The sequence below is a fragment of the Falco rusticolus genome, chromosome 2 (genome assembly GCF_015220075.1).
Source record: "Falco rusticolus isolate bFalRus1 chromosome 2, bFalRus1.pri, whole genome shotgun sequence".
NCBI classification, from domain to species: domain Eukaryota; kingdom Metazoa; phylum Chordata; class Aves; order Falconiformes; family Falconidae; genus Falco; species Falco rusticolus.
In genome coordinates, this window is record NC_051188.1 from 74,176,039 (window position 1) to 74,198,462 (window position 22,424).

General features: G+C 39.5%; 1 protein-coding gene across 1 annotated transcript in view; it reads right to left on the reverse strand.

Moving 5' to 3' along the window:
- Positions 1-379: 379 nt before the first annotated feature.
- Positions 380-22,424, reverse strand: part of DHRSX (dehydrogenase/reductase X-linked) — a 167,926-nt gene continuing 145,881 nt past the window's right edge. The window contains exon 7 of the mRNA XM_037376342.1: positions 380-843. Coding sequence (XP_037232239.1) covers positions 646-843 — 198 coding nt within the window. The 3' untranslated portion in view covers positions 380-645. The remainder of the gene's footprint in view (positions 844-22,424) is intronic.

Sequence of the window (22,424 nt, forward strand, 5' to 3'; positions counted from 1 at the left end):
TTCAATGGAGAGCTGCACTCGAACTGAAAACAAATGAATTCAATATCTTGTCTGAAGACCTTATTTACATTTTTTTTTTTGGTTCTGACTTTCAGTTAATACCTCTGGATAAAACTTGACACATAAAACTGATGTTGTGATAGAAACAACATAATCATCATGAATGCCAAATGCCTGCATTAGAACAAGCTGACATTCATTATAAAGAGTCTTAAAGATTAATGAAGCTTAAGGAAAAAAGCTGAAACTTTTAAAACTGATTAGAAATGAGTTAGTTGTATGTAACAAAGGTGCCTTAAGTTCAACACGCCACAGACACAACATGCTCACCAGGGAATGTCTTTTCTTTTGTTGAACAAAAAATGAAAACTCAACTGTGCACAAGGTTAAAGATTGTATTTTAATCACAGACTGAAACATCATGATTTACAAAACTGATGGTTAGATTTAAAACCAACCACTACATCTTTCTGTGGGAATATTCCCCCCACACCCTAGCAGACTAGGGGTTCAAGTGATGAACAGAGCTGTTCATGTTTGCCTTTGGGACTGAACAGTGATTTCCAGGATGATGACTGATGCTGCAAGAATTCACCTAAAATGCTTGTCAATGTATTTCATTTACCCAGCTGGAAGTGGCTTCTTCTAGGGAATTCTGCTGGATTCATCAGAAATCCCAACCATTTTGCAGCTTTCTGTCCAGAGCCTTCTCTGCAGCTCCTCATCATATGCTACGTCAGCAGATTTTGTCCTTTCCTCATTGTAAAGGTAGCAGCCGCCCACTCCTTCCATCTCAGGCGACGCTGCTGCATAGATGGTTGTAGAGGCTCCTTCCTCTGGAGTCTGCAGAAACAAGCAAACAAAAAAAACATAACAAATTCAGATGAGACAGGTATAATAAAATAATTACATTACACCATGGGACCTTACCAATGACAATCAGCTTCCCTAGTTTTGCATCAAACTTGTAGTTCTTATGCAAACCTCATGGTGGCAATGATAAAAATGCCACTTATTCAACCCGCAAAGTAGACTTTGTTTCCACAACAGTGCTATTTTGAGATAGATTAAAGCCACAGAACAGATATATGGAAAACTCTGGTCCATTTTTTCAGGAGCCAGTCAGGAGGAGCATACAAAATAATTTATTTAGTTTTCACAGTTAGAGCTAATAAACCCAAAAGCAAACACAATATTATAATCCTAGTTTAATTATTCATTTTGCAGGGATGAAAGGGTCTATACTCTGCCTTAAGAAGATGAAGGCTATGCTGTACGTGCAATGTGTTCATTGTTACAACAATATGACACGAGCAAAGGATCATGGAAAGTACAACAGCAAATTAAGATTCCGTAGTTCAATCCCAGCAGGCAGGTAAACCAGGGAATTACATTTTCCAATAGTTTTCAGAATTCTGCAGTGTTGTAAAGCAAAATGGTGAAAGATCTGCAATGTCTGACAGACCATGAGTATTAAATGAAATTTAATAGCTTAGAGTGATAACTCCTTTCATCCTGAGGATATGCAAAACATTTCCATTTTGCCTTCAGAAGGATCACACAGCTATCACTGAAATTATTTAAATGGGTTTTTTTTTTCTTTCGTTGAAGGACATATTTAAAACACAATGTTTGATATGTTTCATTTTTATCAGTGATATAATTAATCAACGCCTACTACATAATAATGTATCATTGTACGGTCCTTGCAGTCATTCTGAGTCATTAACAGTGCCAGTGCTGCTCATAGCTTTGTCCGCTGCACCTGACAGGATGCCTTTTCCTAAAGAACTCACTTGGTGAAAGAGACAGTATTGAACAGGTTACTCAGTGCCTTAATGAAAATACAAATCTAAGTAATTTGAAGCTTTTTGTGACAAGGTTATGATATTTTAAAAAGAAACAACACTGTTTTCTCACTGTGCATAAATACAACTTACTAAAAATAATTTATTTATATGATGCATCTGGCATTTGGTTTCATTTACAAATAAACTAGAGCCATGTCACACAATCACACAATAAGTCAAGGTTACCCAAACTGCGACCTCTCCAGCTGGTGCCCAGGCAGAGCACCCTCAGCATCTGTGAAGGAAATCCATCCCCTGTGTGACCACAGGCACGTTCCCCCAAAAGTGAACTGCTGAAGCAATATACCCTACAATACGAATGCTCCACTCCATGCCAAGCCCTTGATCAAAAGTGTTTAAGCTGAAGGAAAACTGATGCCAACAGGCTGCAAGGAGTGGTAGTACCACTGTGCTTTCCTTCAGCGGCCACGGAATAGCCAGCTTTTGCTGCCAGTTACCACACAAAGGCAGCATGTCATGTTCCAAATAACACTGAATGAAATAAGATGATAACTCAGCCATCCAACAGGCTGTTCTCTCAGCAAAGCATCAGTCAGTACATAAAAAAAAGTCAGTTCAGGTAACTGCTGGAATATTTTTTATTTTTAAGAAGATGACTGGACAGTTAGATACCATCTAGAAACACAATGTGCCTATTTACTTTAGTTTTATACTCTACTACTGCTTTTTCACCCTTCTTTATATTATGAAAAATAGTTCTATTCCCATCCAGTACATTATGTAAACAACATAAAGATATGTGCGTGCATAATTCTTCACATGATCAGGATGACTCCAAAAAGTTGGATTCCACATGCTCATATAGTGGCTACTATCACAATCAGCTATGCTGCAATATAAAATACCTTAATACTGTAAAGCAGCAGAAAAATGATGAATACAAGCATTCATATTTTATACCACTCACTCTGGATGACAGAAAGAAACCAAAAGTTTTTTTAACATACTGCTGTACTTAAAAATTTAGTGACACAGACAAACCATTAGCTCATGTGATGGTTCACTGGACGTTATGTTCCTGAGTTCTCCAGCTCCCCAGCACAAACAAGCATAAATGTCAGTGTCGATGACTACCAAATCTTAACAACAGCTCAAAACGGAAATGCTTTAAAAAAAATTTCTGTGGGTGGAATTCATGTGATTATGTTCTTATGAGCAGGGCTCTCTGCAGCCTCAGACATTGGTCTGTATGGATCTTCCTACAGCATCAGAAATGCTACGTGCTTTTGCTGATTCAATGGGAAGTCTCTTCTATCGTATGCAGTATTTATCAGGTTCTTTATTTTTTGATGATATGTCAGGTTAGCTCCCCACCAGAGGGGATCTATACCAAGAGGGTGGCCAAACACTGGAACAGGCTTCCTAGAGAGGAGGTCAATACCCCAAGTCTGTCAGTGTTTAAGAGGCATTTAGACAATGCCCTTAACAACATGCTTTAATTTTTGGTCAGTCCCAAATTTGTGAGCAATTGGACTAGATAATCATTGTAGGTCCCTTCCAACTGAAATACTCTAGTCTTTCTATTCTATTCTATTCTATTCTATTCTATTCTATTCTATTCTATTCTATTCTATTCTATTCTATTCTATTCTATTCTATTCTATTCTATTCTATTCTATTCTATTCTATTCCATTCCATTCCATTCCATTCCATTCCATTCCATTCCATTTCAAATAATATTAAATATTTTAAATAAAAGCAGTGTACAAGTTGAAAGTCAGCTATTGTTTTTATTCATGCAGCCCTAGTAGACCTTTACCAAACCATTTTATGTAGCAAATGTTTTCTATTCTTCAATACAAAGAAAATATTGAACAGGCTCAGACATGAATAAATGCACTTACATGGCCACATTGTGACCAGTCTATAAGCACAGTGACATTGTCACCATCCATTAAGGTCAGCTTATGTAACTTGCCCCAAGATTTAATTTGTTTTTAATCCTGTCCACCATATCTAATACACTGAGTGGAAGGTTCTGTGAAAAATTCCTATTTAGTTTCTATCACCTGTTGCTAAAAGCAATTATCTAAACACATAAGGGAAAAAACCCCACTATAATACATTAAGCAATTAGTGCATAATAATTTCAGTTAAAGGAAAACAATTTTTCCAGTGCAACAGGGAGCAGAGTTGCATATGTATGATTAATTAATTGTCTTATCCCATCTTCTTAGTGCCTAATTAATGCTGAAAGCTTTAATGTTCCATTACTTGAGGATCTCTCTCTTCATTGTTCTGGCGTGTTTTCTGTTTTAATGAAAGTAAAAGGGAAACTCTACACCAGGAGTACCCTGGCCTTCCAGCTGGGTGGATGACCTACCTGTTTTGAGAGGCTGGAAGAAAAGTACTTGCTGTGATTCCATCTCTGGATCATGCTCATACCTACTATGAAAGCACTGTATGTCCACCTGCCCATACACCATCAAGGCTCTTTCCCAAAGTCTTGGATCTACTACACACCCATAGTTAAACTGCAGCCCACAGAGACACACAGACACATCCATACATGTCCTGCCTGTGTACCAGCACCTGAGGACCTCTTGGGAAGAAAGAAGCTGGCAACAGGTTGCAACCACTGGAGCAATTCATGAGTGGACAGGGAGCAGGTTGACTTGTTCCAGCAGTGGCAGCCTCATCCTAGTTGCCAGCTTTCCTGGGAACCCCATAGCTCTCCTTTTACCACATGATAGCCCATCAAAAAATGAGGAGAAACCACAAAGCTCTTGGAAAATTACCACAAGCAGGAGACTACTGTCCAAAGCAACACATCTGACCCATTCTGTGATGCCAATGGCCTTCTAGGAAGGACAGCACCTGATAAGAAGCCAGCGAAATCACCAGCCAGCACTTGAATACCTTGATCTATAAACCCCAGGATGTTTGTCATGATGCTCTATACAAATGGGAGCAAGTTCCCACCTTTGAGATTCTGAAGTATTATACCAAAAGTTGCAGGTAGACAGGCAGTGATAAGTATCATTCAAATCACAGAGGAGGATACTCTACACACTGCCAGAATTAAAAAACAAAACAACCCCAAAAAAACCCAAACCCAAACAATAACAGAATAATATATATACATATACATATATATACATATACATATATATATATATACACACACACACACACATATAGAATCTGTAACATCATGTTCATGATTTGGCTGGACTTGTCCTAAGACAAGAGGGATTCCCATAAACTGCACAATGCTTCTTCTCTCTTCAGTTACCAACTTATTTGTGCTGAACTTTTTTTAAATTGGATTTTTGTTTACATATTATTGTATTATTAGTATCCAAGCAACTGTAATTGATACCTTTGTCATAGCCAAGTAAAACTGATTTCTGCTTAACTTCTTCCTAATGAAATTCTGCATGTGCAATTCCTTTTGCTTGTTACAGTATTGATCATGTATTTCACTTTCCTTTGCAATTAACTATTTGATTGCAATATCCCTTCAACAGTAAATAAAGGTCAGATTGAAATATTGCTTATTACATGTGTAGGCTGTGGAAGGAGAGAAAAGATAGCATGTGACCAGCTGATTTAAGCAAAATGCAGTCTATGTACACAAAATGACATTATTTCAGTACTACCTATTCCCAAAGAAAGATATGTTGGTTGTTTTTTTTTTACAGAAGCTCTACTAATTCTTTTTTTTAAAATATTCACCAATAGTAAATCATTAATGTAGAATACTTTTCCTTCAGCATGAAATGAAATATTCTATTCTATGAAAGCTAGGACACATACTAAGGGGGTTTGTGGTTTAGTTTTGTGTTTTTAAGACTTGCCAGTTAATGCATTTCGATTAATGCATTTTTAAGTGCCATATAGTCTTGTCAATACTAGGTGCTAATGCTCACAAAATGTGTTAGCCGACGAGTCAGGCCCTATAGCCATGTCTCTATGAAATGTCACATGCTTTTCATTTGTCTACAACACGCGCAACAGCTTAACTCTTTGGAAACGATGCGCCTGCATCAGTTGTGCATTATGGCTTTGTGGCACTTTTCTTATTAATCCAGGTACTCATCCAGTTCCACCTTCACCTGAATTCATAGCTCAGCATCCTGGGTAGACAGTATGGTATGTACATCAGAAACTACAGAAAACTGGAACAGAAACAAAACTAACAAGCTCCTATAATTCCTCTTCTGCAATCCATTCTTTTTCCCAGTACCATCTTCAGTTAACTACCAGCAAACAGTGAGAACCTTGCTGTGTCTTAAACACTGTGATGAACAGTTCACATGGGCAGCATGCATATAATTCCAATTGCATCGGTTGACACAGTTTGCCATATGATTGAAAAAGCAGTAGTGATACAACCTATGGTATCAGAGGAGTTCTTACTCTGGAATAGCTTCCCCTCACCCCAGTCAATCAGCTGATTATACTTGGTTTGTATTTTATAACTTCAGGATGCTGCCATCTTGAGAGATGGTAGGAGAGAAGGTTGGGCAAAGAGGACAGAGCAGGAAGCAGCTGGCAAACCCAAAGACTGAAATTGCAGTTGCGTTTTGAGGGATACGACTGAGGGGTCAAACAGGCAGCTGTGCATCAGGACTGGCTAGTATGCTGGCAAATGGCTTAATAGTGAGGAAGAACATGTTAAAACACCTTTATCCATACAATTTGTGATGGAGAACACATTAAGTGTTGGTGGAATGCCCCTCATCAGCAACATTAAGTAGACTGCTGTAGGAACACTCACCGACACTGGTTTTATGATGGGAAGGTCCTACCTCATGTACTCACATCCATTATGTCATGAACTTGTCAGTTCATATGGGAAATCTGCTCATGGGCTGATGACTTCAAGGAGCTTTCAGGGGTTGGTTTTTTTGGCATGAGGGTGAAGTGTGTTTGCTCTTTAGCCTCACTTTTTTAAATGGATGAGTTTCCCTCAGGCCATTCCTGACTTGGGTAAGGACAAGACATGTCTCTGGCTACCAACATATTTTCCAGGTTCCAACTAGGAAGACACAGTAAGCACTGAACAGGCCATCTGCTGGGCCTGGGTACTCAGGCACTTTTGCCAGCATTCCTTTACTTTTTTCCATGTTAATTATTCTGGTAATGCTTTGAAAATGTTAGTATTCTACTGACTGGACTAAAATCTCTGCATATACAGTTTAGTGCCTTTTCTGTCTTTCTTCAGGGAAGACAATGATCATCTGGGATCCCTGAACAGTACTACGCATATACACAGTGGGGCTTAGCAACAAGAATGAGAACATGAAATTACTGTTACTGGGTACAGCAAAGTCTGTCATCTAATTGCTGGCAGCTAATGGAGGGGGGACACCCAGCCACCCTTGGTGCACTGCTTGACTCTCAAGAGCAAAGGCAAACACAAAGCCACTGCAACACGGAATAGTTTGAAAACTGTCAGAAACAGAGTAGCTGGGATTGTGTTCCCATGAATATTGATGCAAACAACTTGTGAGAAATAAATTACCTGTGTTACAGGGAGCGCTGATTACTATGATCTGTGAACGACCGACTCATTTCAAAACCAGGTTACTTTCTGGTGCAAGACTCTTGAGGTGAAATAACAACAGCTGCTGTAGTGTCACAGCCTGCTGCTGAAGATACGGGCTACATGTGCTCAACACTTCTTGTGTAACTTCTGCAGTGTCTAGACCTCCTGATGTGATCGTTGCTTCGAAAAATTCGGCCGAAAAATGATTAGTTGAAACACTGAGTATGAAAACAAAGTCTAGCAAGGAAACTGTGACGCAGGTATAAGGATGTGTTCGGCAAGCTTTCATCAATGAGGCTGTAACAGCCGACTGTAAGTCCTGGTAAGACCCATGGCCAGGACCAACTGTCAGATCCCTAGGAAGCCAAAGCTGCCAGAGATGTCTGGCAGCACAGCTTGTCAAAGATCTCTGCCTTCTCAAAACTCAAAATCCCCAGTTTCCACCTGGGTTCTCTCTCTTCTCCTATTCTTTCCCATGTAGCTCACTATTACTCTCTTTCTATCCAATTTCTGCCTTGATTATACACCAGAAAGAGATAGAGATGTTTTATTGAATATACAGTTCTCCCTAGAGACTCAGTCAGCACCACCAAATTAATTTCTCTTCAATCCCCAACTCATAGGAAAGAGAATTCTTTAATAAATTCACTTCATAATAAAATCTTTAGGTTTCTTCTTTAAAAGCGACAGCAGCTACAAACAAATGGCTGAGTTAAAATGTGAAGCCTTTCTCTTGACAATGTTGTGGCTACAGAGCAATAATTTCTGAATCAAAGATACGAATATATAATAAAAGACAAAACACTGATAAATTGAGAACAGAAGGCAATTTTCAAACTAAAAAAAATACTAAAATGCTGAAGGGAAGGAACTTTTATAAAATGAATAATTCATGCCTATTCTGGGAAAAAGAGAAGCTTTTCCCTGAGTATCCTTGTACAAGATGCTGTAAAGAACAGAAGCAGAGATAGCTGGTAAACAGACACAAGGAGCATCAAAACCTGGATCTCTTCTTCTCTTTCTATGGAAACCAAATTTTTTTGAATGACCTTTCAAAACAATCCAGCTACACAGAGAACCTGGGAAGCCCCACCTCATCTTCACATCAGCCTCCACACAGGTGGCTGGGAAGCCTATAGATAAAGTAGACCATGGAAGAATAAAACTGTCCCCAAAAGATGGCCAGGGTCAGCAGGTTGCTCAGGGAGCCCAAGGACCATTGTCTGAATGCCTGAGTTCCCATGAGTCGTTTAATGGAGCCAACCGTGGCAGGTTTCGCTTTGCGTTGTGTCAGAGCAATGCCATCTGAGAAACCTGTTTTGCTGGAAAATCACCAAGCAGCTCTACTCTGAAACCCTGGTACGGCTCTTCTTTCAGACTCAAAACATGATCAAAGGTTTACTCTGGAAGACAGCAGCCATAGCTCTGAACCTTCCTCTTCCAAAGCAGCTGCTTCAGACTAAGCAGGACATCATGGGTCATCTCAAATAGCATCAGATGCCTGTGTTATCAGGCAGCTGAATGAGGCCCCTGTTGGCTGGCTGGCTTTCTGGGCCACACTGAAGAGATCTCAATTGACTTCAGACAGCAGCTTCAGCAGCGAACTCACTTGTAGATACTACAAAAACAAATTAGCATGTCTTAACTTCAAACCATCCCACTTAGAAGTCAAATATAACCTCAGTGATTTGAGCAGAAGTGTTTGTGGATCCATACTTTGCATTTTCTAACTGTTGAAATGGAGGACTAGAAGAATGATGTTTAGGTTTAAGCAATTCTCAAAATGGAAACAAGAACCCAACTTTACGTAACTGGATTTAAGCAGGGACTTGAAACTTTGGGTCAAAGTAATTAATCATAACCAAGTCCTTTGTTGATTTTGTCAAGTGCATTGAGGAAGATTACTTTGCCTGAAGGCTGATCCTCATGCCTGCTTTGCAGCAGACAGTGATACCTTCAAAGTCAGAGCTGAGATATCGCTACAGCCACTCCAATTACATTACACTCGTTACCTCACTCAGCTCAGCAGCAGTATGCAAAATTTGATAGACAGGAGGCTGCTGCCCCAGACATTGCATAAACATCCAGCCAGAGACAGTCATTTGCTGGAAGAACATCCAGTCTCTAGGAAATAAGGCAGGCAATAACAGGAGGAGAGAGCTGAGAGAGTACGCGTACTTCTCAAAATGCTGAAGCCTCTTCTGGGAGTGTGACTCTCTGGTCAACCAGCCCTCTGGAAACCAGGTGATGTCCCGCAGCTACCGATTGCTGAGGATGCCAGACTTAAACCACTCAGAATTGTTCTGCATATCTTCAAATAATCTGGGATTTTCTGCAACACCTCTATTTACAGACAGGCAAGTGGTTTACTGAAACAAATGCACAGGTCAGGAGAAGAGATGAGGAAAGAATGAGCCTCCTAAACCTTAATCCTGATGCCTTGTGCACTAGGCTGTTACTCCTTTTCTGTGTTTGTAAAAGGAAAATACACAATTTATTTGTTTACTACCAGCTTTATGGCCATAATTACAGTATCATGTGAACAATTCAATATAATCTTCCTCATTCCCAGATACAGACTGATCTATCGTTATGTAAGAATACTCAATTACAGCTGAGTATCCATGCTAGATATATGCTAAGAAACCGTCCTGACCTTTTTATTAACTATGTAAGGCTTTAATTCTACTGAATTAGTAGTTTTGAACTATGACTATCTGAGAAATACCAGTAAGAGTGTAAGACTACTCCTCCCTCCAACAAAGCTCTTCGAGAGGCAACCTCTTTGATAGGTAGTGGCTGGAATATCTGCATCATTTAAAAATATATGACCAATTTTTTTACTTCAAAACACAATTTAAATATGAATCAAAAGGTGAATGGATCAAAATTAAAGAGGACTTAAAACAACAAACATCCATGAAAGCTTTAGAGCTTTCATTCTCTATGCATTATCTTATACCAGTACATGGGTAAGCTTTAGTTTGCTGAATTCTTTCAGATGATGCCAGATTTTGGCAATCGAAATAAAAAACACAGAAAATCACACAGAAGTGTTTGCATTTGAAATGGTAGCTGCATTTTTACCAGCTCCAGAGCAGGAGAAACAGCAAGGCTCTAAGTGCTGAAGAGGATGCTCTTGAGTGCAGGTACTTGTGAACAGTTTATTTTATTTACCTGCCCGTTCACACAAAGTAAAATGTCTTTGCTGGCTTTTGCTGAAAACACATGACTTCAGGCATAAGATATATGGTGACTTCTGACTTGTAGCCCTCTACCATCATCTCTACTCTTTTACTTACTCTTTAACATTTCACAAGTCACGTAATCTTGTTTTCCCTTCTCAGAAAATGGAAACTATCACAACTCCAACTTCACAACTTTCTTATAAGGACTGTTACTGTTTTTTAATGCTTATAAGCACTCAGAACAGGCATGGAACACCTAAATACTTAAAAGATAACCACAATATAGAAAACCTTTATGAACTCCAGTGAGATCAAAAAGCATAAAGACTGTACAGAACATAGACAAAATGAAATAACCCCAAATTGCATAGGCCAGCGGCTGTTTCACAGCCTCTTCTGTTTTAAATTGCTACAACCCCCGTTTTGCACCCCAAAGAGCAGCAGGGTTGTTTCCACATGTGGTCTGAGGAGGGTGGTGGGGCCTGGAGAGGCTGGCTGCCCGCCCAGGCTTCTCACCTGCCCGCTGGAGGCACTTGCTGAAACCAGATGGCTCAGGTAAGAAGGTGCAGATCCCTTCCTGGATCACCAGGTAAGGTCAGCAGAGGACACTTCTTCTCCAGGACTCAAGTAGGCCATGTGACTGCACTAGCAAAGATGGGGACCAGAAACACTAAAGCGCAAAATGACTACAGGGTGCTACATCTCTGCATTAATAGCATGCAAGATGAAAATACACCTGAGAAGATGGGAAAGGTGAAAACAAAAATACACTTTCTTCCAAATATCTCATGGCTACATTGTAGCGGCATGCTAGCTGGGCTGCAACAGCTCCTGTGGGTCTACTCCACAAAAAGCTCCTGCATGGAAAACGAGACACCACCTCACAGTGCTTATCCTTGCGCTGGGTCTCAGCCTCCATCTCCTTTTCCTTATTGCTGACTCCAAGCCTTTCTGCAGGACTGAAATGTGATAGTCCTGAAGAGGCTGTGCTGGCTGGCTGGAAGACGTTTCAAGCAGATCACCAAATAGCATTTAGCACTGTCCACAGGTCTGGTTTTCTGTTTTCTAGATAGCTGTTGTCTTTAAATTATAGTTTTGCAATATTCCCCAAGCTGACAGGTGAAAGCCCAAACTGGAAGACAGGCAAAAGTGGTGGGGAGGGAAGGAATCTTATTCAGCAAATTTATGCTTCCTTTTATTCTAGTTGCTGGCAATTTCAGCATTTAATCTTGAATGATAAACAAAAAGATATAAACAAGGTCTGAATTAATAAATTAATTCAGGTCTGTCCCTAGCGGCATACTCCAAAGATGGAAAACAAGAAGAGTAGTCTGATTTTCTATAGTTGTTTTAGTGAAGAACAGAAATAGGTGAAGGCAGCTCAGATTTTCTAATCCTATCTTTTCTGATAGATACAGTAATCAGAATTAGTTAATTCAAGTCAGTAATTACAGATTATACATCCTTGGTTTTGATGAGAGAAATGTGCTAAATAAGTTCAAGGTATTTCTGTTTAAGTAATAAAATCTTGTAAAAATGACATTTCCCTTCTTCTTAATTAAACTCGTATTTCATCTCGAAGCAGCTTGTAAAAAGAGTGAAGAAAGAAATTAGTCATTTTGTAAACAGCTGTTTCCCATTTTCTATCACAACAGAACACTAAAGTCATGAAATCACAGATAGATTCTGATTATGAAGCTCTCTAAGTAGCTTATCCTCTCAGTTACCTAACAGAAGTACTAAATTTAAAGGCAAAGGCTACATTCAGGTGCAAATCAACATCTCTCAGTGCTTACTAAACCACCAGAATCAATCTGTTTTTAACAAAATAACTAAAAATGCAAATGCAAAGGAGGATTGAATCTGATTATTCATTTCAAGCTTTTTGTTGTGTAGACTGAAAGTGAGTTTAAGCTCTGTAACTTAAATCCCTTTATTTAAATCAATCAGCCCTGGGGGTCTTTACTGTCCATCAAGGAACCTACTGATGGCTTAAATTCAGAAAAGCAGCAAAGAATATATATATATATATCACTTTAGACAGGCAAATAGTACCATTGATTTCAATAAGATTAGTCATGTTTCTAAAATTATGTCAGACAAGATCCAAGTCATCATATCTTGCACTGCAAAGCTTATTATAAAGCAAACACGCAAACTCTTAGCCACACAAATGCTTCCCAAGGTCTTGAACAGAAGCAAAAACCTTCCATCTTGAAAACAATTACTCCTGAGTTCAATATCATCACATTTAATCTGCTAAATGGTCTGAAAGAAGGGCAGGTTGGTACTTGTAGTGCAGAGGGGGATATTAGCCTTGGGAGAGGTGATATTATCAATTTGCAAGGGGGCAGAGAGAGAAAAAAAAAAATAAAAGGTGGCAGTTCCTGCCTGGGGAACAGATAAAGGAAAGCAGTGAAGTGGGAGGTACTGAAGATTGTTAAGTCCTAGTACATAGCAAGACCCAGATTTACTGTACACTGAACCTGTCAATTTTAATATACAGGCTGATTTCTAAGGTGTTTTGTAAACCTTCATTAAGGTAGCAGATGGAGCCATTAATTTGTGAATAACATCTCCCCTGCAAAGGCCAGGAGTGGATTTGGTGGCAGGTATCATCCTTCCCATGTTCCTGTTTCCTTTGCTGGATAACAGAAGTCACAGCAAAAGTGTCACGTTGCTGTACAGGTACAGTCCTGTGTGAATGTCTAAACCGACTGCCCTGGTTTGTGTCGCAGGAAGAATTGGTTCAAGTTCCAAAAATTAGGTCCATAGTGATTAGTCAAATCTTATTACCTGAAGGAGGACAATGAAAAACTGGAGAGAAGAAAAACATTTAATCACTTCTATAGCCAAAGTCTTTCCCCAGTCTGCTATTGAAGAAGAAAAAGAAAAAGAAAAAGAAAAAGAAAAAGAAAAAGAAAAAGAAAAAGAAAAAGAAAAAGAAAAACAAAAAGAAAAAGAAAAAGAAAAAGAAAAAGAAAAACAAAAACAAAAACAAAAACAAAAACAAAAACAAAAACAAAAACAAAAAGAAAAAGGAAAAGAAAAAGAAAAAGAAAAAGGAAAAGAAAAAGAAAAAAGAAGAAAAAGAAAAAGAAAAAGAAAAAGGAAAACAAAAAGGAAAAGAAAAAGGAAAAGAAAAAGAAAAAGGAAAAGAAAAAGAAAAAAGAAAAAAGAAAAAGGAAAAGAAAAAGAAACAGGAAAAGGAAAAGAAAAAGAACTTGTGGGGCAAGAATGTAAAAAATCCCAACAACCTTCCTGAACATATTCCTTTTATTTCATTCTCAGATAGCTCCTGTCTCTGCAGAGAGCTTCTGACTGGGGTTTTGATACTGGACTGATTAAGGGCATAGGTAGGTAGGTATGAGCCAGAGACCTACACTTGCAGAACTATCAATAGCCAAAATAACACAGTGAGAATTAACCTTTTATTTTTATTAAGTGCCCCAGGAGAGTTTCTGTTGCACTTGTATTCACAGGGCTTTTTGACTGAAAGGTTAGAGCAGTTGTTTAGAATGAGAAACAAATACCGGGAGGTTTTGTGGTTCGATCAATACATGTTACAGACTCATCTGGTGCTGAAATAATTCACTTTGTTTAGGGAGCTGGTATTGAACTTCGCTCTTTGGCAATGCCATTTCACTACACCTGCCTGTTTGCCTTGAGAGCCCAATCAATGAGCCCTGCCCGCCGGTGCGCTCGCAGAGATACACTGCAAAGAGCTGTGCCCCAGATGATTAAACTTCTGCTTCCCAGGAAAAATTCCTGTTGAATTAATGCAGAACTGTGCTGTGGTTTAGCAACTGTTTTTAACTCGCAAAAGTGCAGGCTGAGGTCTGAGCAGAGGCTTGAGTGCCAGTGCAGGCTGCCTGTCCCAGCCCTCCCCACCGCCTCCCCCGCCCGCCCAGCAGCTTGCTTAAAATTCTGCTCTTTACCTGCAAGTCTGCACAGCTCTCCAGCCACCTATTGTTTTTTAATATGTACTTCACAGTGGAATTGAATTGTTCCAATCAAGATCAGGACCCTGTTTCTCTAGGTGGCATGCGAAGCACATCTACAGTCTAAACTTTCACTCATTTTCTCTGCCTGCCCTTCCACCACGCCCCACAACACTCGCAGATAGTCCCAGCTCTTCTTCATTCCCTTTTCCTCCTGAATTCCTAAATGCCACTTGCCAGGCCCTCCCTGCAACCTCACTGAGTGTGCTGGTTGCTTGCCCCATTGGATGAGATCCTTTTTGCAGCACATATGCCATGTTGAGGAGGGTCTCCTCAGGAGCTCAGGGCAGGAGGGTTCCCAGTGTATCACCGACACTCACCCTCCTTGGATCACCCATCCATGTCATTGAATCCCTTCAGAAACCAAAAAGGGGTAGAGAGCAGCTTTCAAACATGAGCTCTTGGGGCATGCTGATGGCTCTTACCAACTCTGGAACAAAGGAGCAAGCACAAGCCTTTTGACAGTAGAGAAAGAAGAGGGAAATATTAGGTAAAATCTCACCAATGGATTGACCCAGCCATATCTGGGAAGACAGGAGAAACAGTGGGTCTACAAGCAGTACTAAGCCCTTAGAGCTGGGCAGAAACCAAGGCTCTTCTTGCAGCAAAATCACAAGGGGCATCGAAACGGTGGTGTGACAGCATGTTGTATTGCTGGGTGTGTAGGGCTGCAAGGGGAGGAGTGTGAGTGGGGGTGGTCTCAGGGTGCAGAGGCCACCAGCATCAGCCACAATGCCAGCCACTGCCTGACCCTTCCCAGGGCAGGAGCAGCTCCTGCATCTGGAGAGACAAGCTGAAAAACCCTCTTTGCTCTACAAATGTCTGCTGAGTTGATGTGTCTAGTTTTTAGTCCCTGAGCTCTGTAGGGGAGCCACAATTGAGAAGCAAGGGTTTCCAAAGCAGCACAGTTTTTATATAAAAATAATCTAAATGTTTGGGTTTTACCAATTACATAAATCCTTACTGACCAGAACATAACTGACCTAAACATAACTGACCTTTACTTTTAAATCTGTGTTCAATAAAAGAGGATTACAATTGTTTGTGAACTTTGCAAAGTCTGTAACATGGCTTGGGGAAAAACACCCTTAATTTATATTTGTCTAATCCCTAATAGCTGCTGACAGTCTCTGAAACAAATAGCTTTAATTATTTTCTCCTTGCTGAATCTTAGGTCTCATCATTTAATCATAAAAAAATAGCACATTACTGACAATTGGGATAAAATGGAGAGTCATACAGTAGGAAAAACAGGAAATCACATTAGCACAAAAGTGACAAACATGTCCTTCTTATTGCAGCCCTGTCCTGAGACAGCAGAACATTTACAACTGCCCCATAAAAAAAAACAAACAAAAACCAAAAACCAAACCAAACCAAAAACCAACCTGAAGAAAATAAAAAGCCCTTCAGACATTTTCCATTTATCCTGAAATGTATGGCTATTAAAAATGTCAGTGTGGTCTCTGCAATAAAGAAAATAGTTTAAAGACTCCTTTCAGTTATTAATGAACAATGTATGGGTCTTACACATTGGTGTAAAATAAGTGCTACTTTTTTTTTTTATCAGAACTACTGATGCATGAAAATTACTACAGAGCTAATCAAAGACTAATCAATGACTATATTTCAAGAGTGATGCTCTGTTCAGAGGAAAAAATGGCTGCAATTCACAAACAATTATTGACACCATGAAGCACATGAATCAATGCCCACAAGAGATCTGCACATTATTTAAAATTTCTTCATCAATATTTGCCTTTGATCCTTTGTCCCAGTGTAACTTTTCCTGCCTGTAATACTGTGAATGTATTAAAGGTTAGTGTGAATACATTAAAGACACTAGCTTAAAATGCAAAAGCTAGACTTCTGATGGATACATCTAACAGGCAGCAGTGGCATGACTATTTCTGGAGTGCTGTAGCCATGGGACTCTGTGCAAAGCTCCTTCTTGTACAAGACATTGTCAGCCACAAAACAATTAAGACCTCACCTCTCCTGGGCCCAGTATAACACTGCAGGACATGAAATTCTTAAAGTTTTCCCAGTTTCTTTTTCAGCATGCAATGGTTTACAGCTCAGAGTAAGTGGAAGTACATGAGGTGGCCAGAGCTGGAGGTGATGTGCCTCAGTGCTCACTAAGTCTCCCAGGGAGACAGATTTATCACGGGCTCCTAAAGCAAACTGATGAGTTCCCATCAGCCCAGTTCTCTAAATATAGCCTTTTGCCTTTTTTTTATCACCACCTCTGTTTAGAGCAAGGGAAAACTATGAACTAGTCCAAGGTACAAATCTGAATTCTCCTCTGTTAACACAGAGGAGAGAACAACCATCCATTCTTCACTTGCATAAGCAAATACTGCAGATGTACAGGGAAGCAAAGAAGCTGATTACCTCTGGCTCTCATGTTTTTCTTTTTGAGTTACATATGGCTTGAGGCATGGCTGGTTTATAGCCTGAAATTATGTTCCTTTACTTTAGGTTTAACTGCAAATCAGTCTGCTTAGCCCAGAACAAACATCTGGTCTTTGCTTAGAAAACGAACAGACAACTTCACACCTGCCACCAGAGCGCAGCTACTCAAATACCTGACAACAGTTACCAGCAGCACTTGATAAGAGGGAGAGATTTTTAAAGAAAAAATACCCGGCTGTGACTAGAAATAACCAGATTTGCCTGTCTTACTACAGTTCTGCAGAAGAAAGCAGCAGTAATTTTTAATCGCTAATATAATAAGATGGAGAAAAGCAATTTGGTTCTTGAAAAATCAGGCATATTCCTCTTCTAATCTAAATTAATATTATGAAGAATTTACAAATAGCTGTAGAAGACCACAGCAGAAAAAAACCCGCCATAACCACAAAGAGAATTTTGAAGACAAAATAGCACCAAGGTACACGTTCTTACAGAGAATATTTCCCTAAGCAAAAGTAGATGCCTGAGCCAAGTATGCTCTTTAACTCCTTCTCTGAACATGTAAACTCATTTCAAAAAAGCTCACTCAGGATTTTTTCCTCTTATTTAGGCAAGTATGAGAAATTACACAACAAGACTGAAGATTTTCTTAGCATTCATCTCATTTGCAAGTAGTACAGAGTTGCTCACACTCGTAGTTTGCTTTTTTATAGAAAAGGACACAAAATCTAGACGGTCCTCTGGCCTGCACTAACTGCTTCTATATTAAATAAGTACAAATATAACTATTTTGAAACTATAAAGAGTGAAGAAGGCTCAAAAAAACAGAGATGAGAATATAGCCCAGTACATATGGACATAATTTTAAAATAAACATTAAAAATGTATTTATGAGGTAAGGAGCAGGAAAGGAAGCTGTTATCCCAAAGCTTGTGTGCCTGAGCACACTGGCCTGCCAGCTCCCAGTTTTCCAGTTTCATTTAGAAAAAAGGTTACTATCATCTATCATATTCCATGGGTTGTCAGAAGAGCCATCCCCATGTATTTTTCATTAAGAAGCCCCCTGGAAGAGGTGTTTTAAATGCTTGAAAAGGAGGTTAGCTGGCTATTTGCCAGCTGCACCACAGCTCTGCCCTTTCTTCCAATTCAAGAGTGTATTAACCAGAGGATAATCACAGGTGTTCCCATCCATAATCTACAGTAACAATAACAAACAGCAGGTCAAATGGAAAGGATCTTGCAGTCTTTCAAAATAACCAGTTTTGCATTTTGTTAGAGCTATTTATTTATCTTTCCTAAAAATTCTTAGGTATTGCAGGTGGCTGAAATCAAGAGTGAAAGAATATCGTTGAAAAATACTTAATAATATACATTCAACTTGCAAAGCTAGAGTAGGCTACATTTTTGTTTAGTAAATTATTTAAAAGGTAATTATTTTTATTAAAGTAATTTTGTATATAAAAAAAATAATTGAAGGTAAGTGATATTTTACCATGAAAATTGTCTAGTCTCCACAGATTTTAGCAGAGACTCTAAAACATGAAAGCTATTGCAAGCTCCTGCATTTTAGATACATCTGTTTCTCTATGATAAAGGCACTATACAACTGTGATAACAGCATACTTGGAAAGGTCTGTTAATAAATATCTGCTGTTGACTAAAGTTTTACAGAAATACATGTTGACAGTGACAACATATAAAAACAAGAAATGAAGTTACATGCATTTACTTAACAAAAATACTTCCACCTACCACACATAAAAATAAAGATTCTTTTTATGCAACAAATCTGTTTACATGAAGAAATACCAATTGGTACAAATGACCCAGCAATGCAGTGTTCTTCACCAGAGAAACTACACACTCTTTACTTATTCCCTGAAGCGGCAAAACCACATGCATCTTAGTGACATGATTCATAGACAGCTATTTCCATCATATTTATAAAAATACCCCTATGGGCTGCTGACAGCAATGAGAGGTGAATGAGAGATTACTGAAATACAGCTAAATTGAGGGCAGCTTAAGAGACCTATGTTTCGGTTCATCACACCATTTCTTTCTTGACAGTTCAAATTTTTGGTATAACCCAAAGGATTTATTTTTAAACCTAGACACCCATTCATAATAGAGGGCAAAGCTTTAACTCGGTAATTTGAAGCATCGACACATCTTAGCTATCATAACAGACCCATGATCAGTAGCTTGCAGCAGGTCTATTGCTCTGATTTGAAAGACCCATCCAAGAGAGGTGAAGAACCCAGCTTTGCCCCCTCCTAAATACCACATAATGGTTTAAATAAATAAGTCTACAAAAACGAAATTCAAATTTTAAAATGTACTGTATAATTTCTCCATAAGAAATATACAGCAAATAGCAGCAAAAGCACCAATTCAGGTGAGGCTGATCTGCCATCACAAAACAGGAAGGTAAGAATACCTGTCTTCCCTTCAGGCAAAATCCTAAACCAAACTCTCTGTTCTGGACATTTTAGGAATGGAAATCCTCATTGTGCAAACTCTTGTTAGTCTACTCTGGACACTGTCAGTTGGAACTCCTTGGCTGCCTCCCAGCATGGCTACAAGCCTCCCTGCAGTTAGTCGTCTCGAAGGTACTTTAGATGCAAACCAGTCAGTCAGGAAGGCCCAAGGCAATGGCTTGGGCTACTTGTGGAAACACAGGAGAAGCCATGGTCTCTCATACATCGGTCATGCTGCTGGCCCTGGCTGCCTGGCCTCTCTGCTGGAAGGGTCTCTTCAGCACTGACCAGCTTCTAGAATTTTGCTGTAACCCAGATTAGAGATTAACTGGACAGCTATGCCAACTATCTCTACATCTCCATTTTCTGTGTAACTTAGCTAATTTGGTTTTTAATGGCATGCACAGATTTCTTGACCAGGAAAATAAAAGATCTCATCTTCACTGAAGGCTTTTCAGTCTGAACCACAGCCCCATGTTCACTTTTCTCCTGTAACCAAAAGCCAGAACTGTTGGAAGCACAGTTCAACACAGCTCATCAGCAAACAACTGGAAAAAATGTTTTCTAGAAAGGCAAGGATGGTGAGTGCAAGAAGTGGCACATCTTCACCAGAGGTTTTCCTAAAGAAGGATTTGCTAAGTACTCTAAAAGTTCAAAATCAGAATTAGTATTTGTTGGGAAATCTTAACTTTTGGACTCTTAGACCGAGTTCCTTTTTTCTTTTCATCATGGGAACAAACCAGATAAACCTGAGGACAAAAAATTGGATTCTAAATACAAAAGGAATTCAGAAGAAATGGGGAGGTTGTAGGGACTCCTTGGAACATCTCTGATCTCCCAATTTTGCAGATATCCTATCAGCTGATATTCTCCATACACCTATTTAAACTCCATCTTTAAAACAACACTTTTCTTATATACTTTTCACTTCCACTCTGTGGAAGCCTTTTCCAGAGTCTGATTCCAATTAGGAGAAAGAAGTGTCTGACTTCTTTCTACTTATTTCTTTCTCACTTTCTCAAAGTAAATAAATTTCCAGTCAGCTTGCTTAAATTCGTTCTTATCTTGATAAAATTGTTTCCTTAAAAGCCACCTTACTCCTGTTTATTTTGATTAAAGGTATTGCTAGGTATTATGACATAACCTGACAATAAAAAGAAGAAAAAAAAAGTTGTTGCCTAGAGCTTCTACAGAGTCGAACTGAAATCGACTCACAAAAGATGCATTGTCTTTATGGTAACAGCAACAGCACTGATACCATCCTTGGGTGGGATGGTACCTGCTTACATCTATGAAGTCTAATGACCCTAATGCTGCAAATGCTTTCTTTCCATCCGGGGGAGCATGGGACAGATTGCACATCACATGTATGAGTGCTGCTTCTGAGAACAGGAGGTGCTTTATAATCAATCCCCTTGGCTCCTCTGAGTAAACCATTGTGTAGTGACCTGGAGATGACAAATTCAGGTACCTGAGCACAAACACATTTTGTATTTTATCACTTTTTCAAAAAGCTGGATACAGATGACTCAATAGCAATCTGCCTTTGACCCAGTGCTGTGATGAGTGGATTGAAACCCTCACAGAAGAAGTTATACAGCCAAGGCATTGGGTGATGGATATACTTTGCAGTTAAAACAGTGGTTCGTATGAAACAGACTTGCCCCAATATGAGGGGAAAATAAACCATCACACCATGAAAACCGAAAATGAGCACTGAGTGTGTTTAAAATAATATTAACAGGGCAACTATATTTAGGAAAAAAAATACTGTGTGAAAGTCCCTGCTTCCTGCCTTCCAGACCCGCAATGGATTTCAAGCAATACCAGCTGAATCCAGTATTATGAACATTTGAAATACTTACTACCTCTGGAGATCTGCAAGCCTTCTAAAGCAATTAGGGTTTGGTGTATCTGTGCCGGCCTCAATACACTTCCCCAGATAGTAGGCATATAAAATAGGACACGTGCCACAAACCTAAACCAGGCAAGAAAAATAAAAGGCCAGCCCCAGATCAAAGAGAACCTCTGAGGAGCAGGATCAGACATAAAATGCTTTACATAAGGACAGTGTTCCACATAAGGAATGCGAAGTCAAATCAGATAATCCTTGTTACAAGAATACACAATAAGATTGGGATCTGGATGCTTTTAGGTTTGGGTCTTACTTATTTGTTTAGCAGGTTCTGATCAGCTACACTTGTGCAAAGCCACTGATGAAGTACCAAAAACTTCATGACAATGGAAGTCATCATCTTATATGCAGAGGAAAACGGGGACCTAAGTTGTCATTACTGGTCATGATGTATGACATTGGTGATAATTGAACTCCTCTCTGAGAAATGACCAAACTACATTCCCAGGCTGGGCAGCCATAAAAATAGCTTTTGTACCTGGACAATGTGCAAGTCTTACAGAAAAAACAAGCATCCTGCCCCATAGTGCCTTTTCATTTTTAGAACAGACACACCTGTCAAAATATACTCATAGCATGTAATTTTATTTTCAACACTCTGAGCTCCAAAAACAATGGGACATCTTTTCCCTTTCTACATTTTCAATCATCTTAGGGTAGTATGCGACAAGTGGCAGATGCTGTGGAAGACTACATTTTGCATCTCAAGAGCCTGGCTTGGCAGGCAAAGATATCGAATAAGTCAATCAATACGGTTCTTCCTGACACACATTCAGCCTCAGCATGCTGCTGCCTGCTGCAGGGACGTGAGGCAGCTGGGGAGACATTGCACAACGCTGCTCACAGCAATGCCATGGGAACACAGGGCCGCCAGGCACAGGGCACCAATTCTGGTCCCTGCTGTTCATTCAAGAAATAGCGTGTGTACTAAATTGGATAAACTATTAATAAGATGGTAAGTTAAGCTTGTAGGTTGTTGATGGCTTGCTCCAAGACTTTGACAAGTAATTAAGAGACATTGGGAGCAACTCAGTTTTTCAGACCATGCCTGAGCCTAGG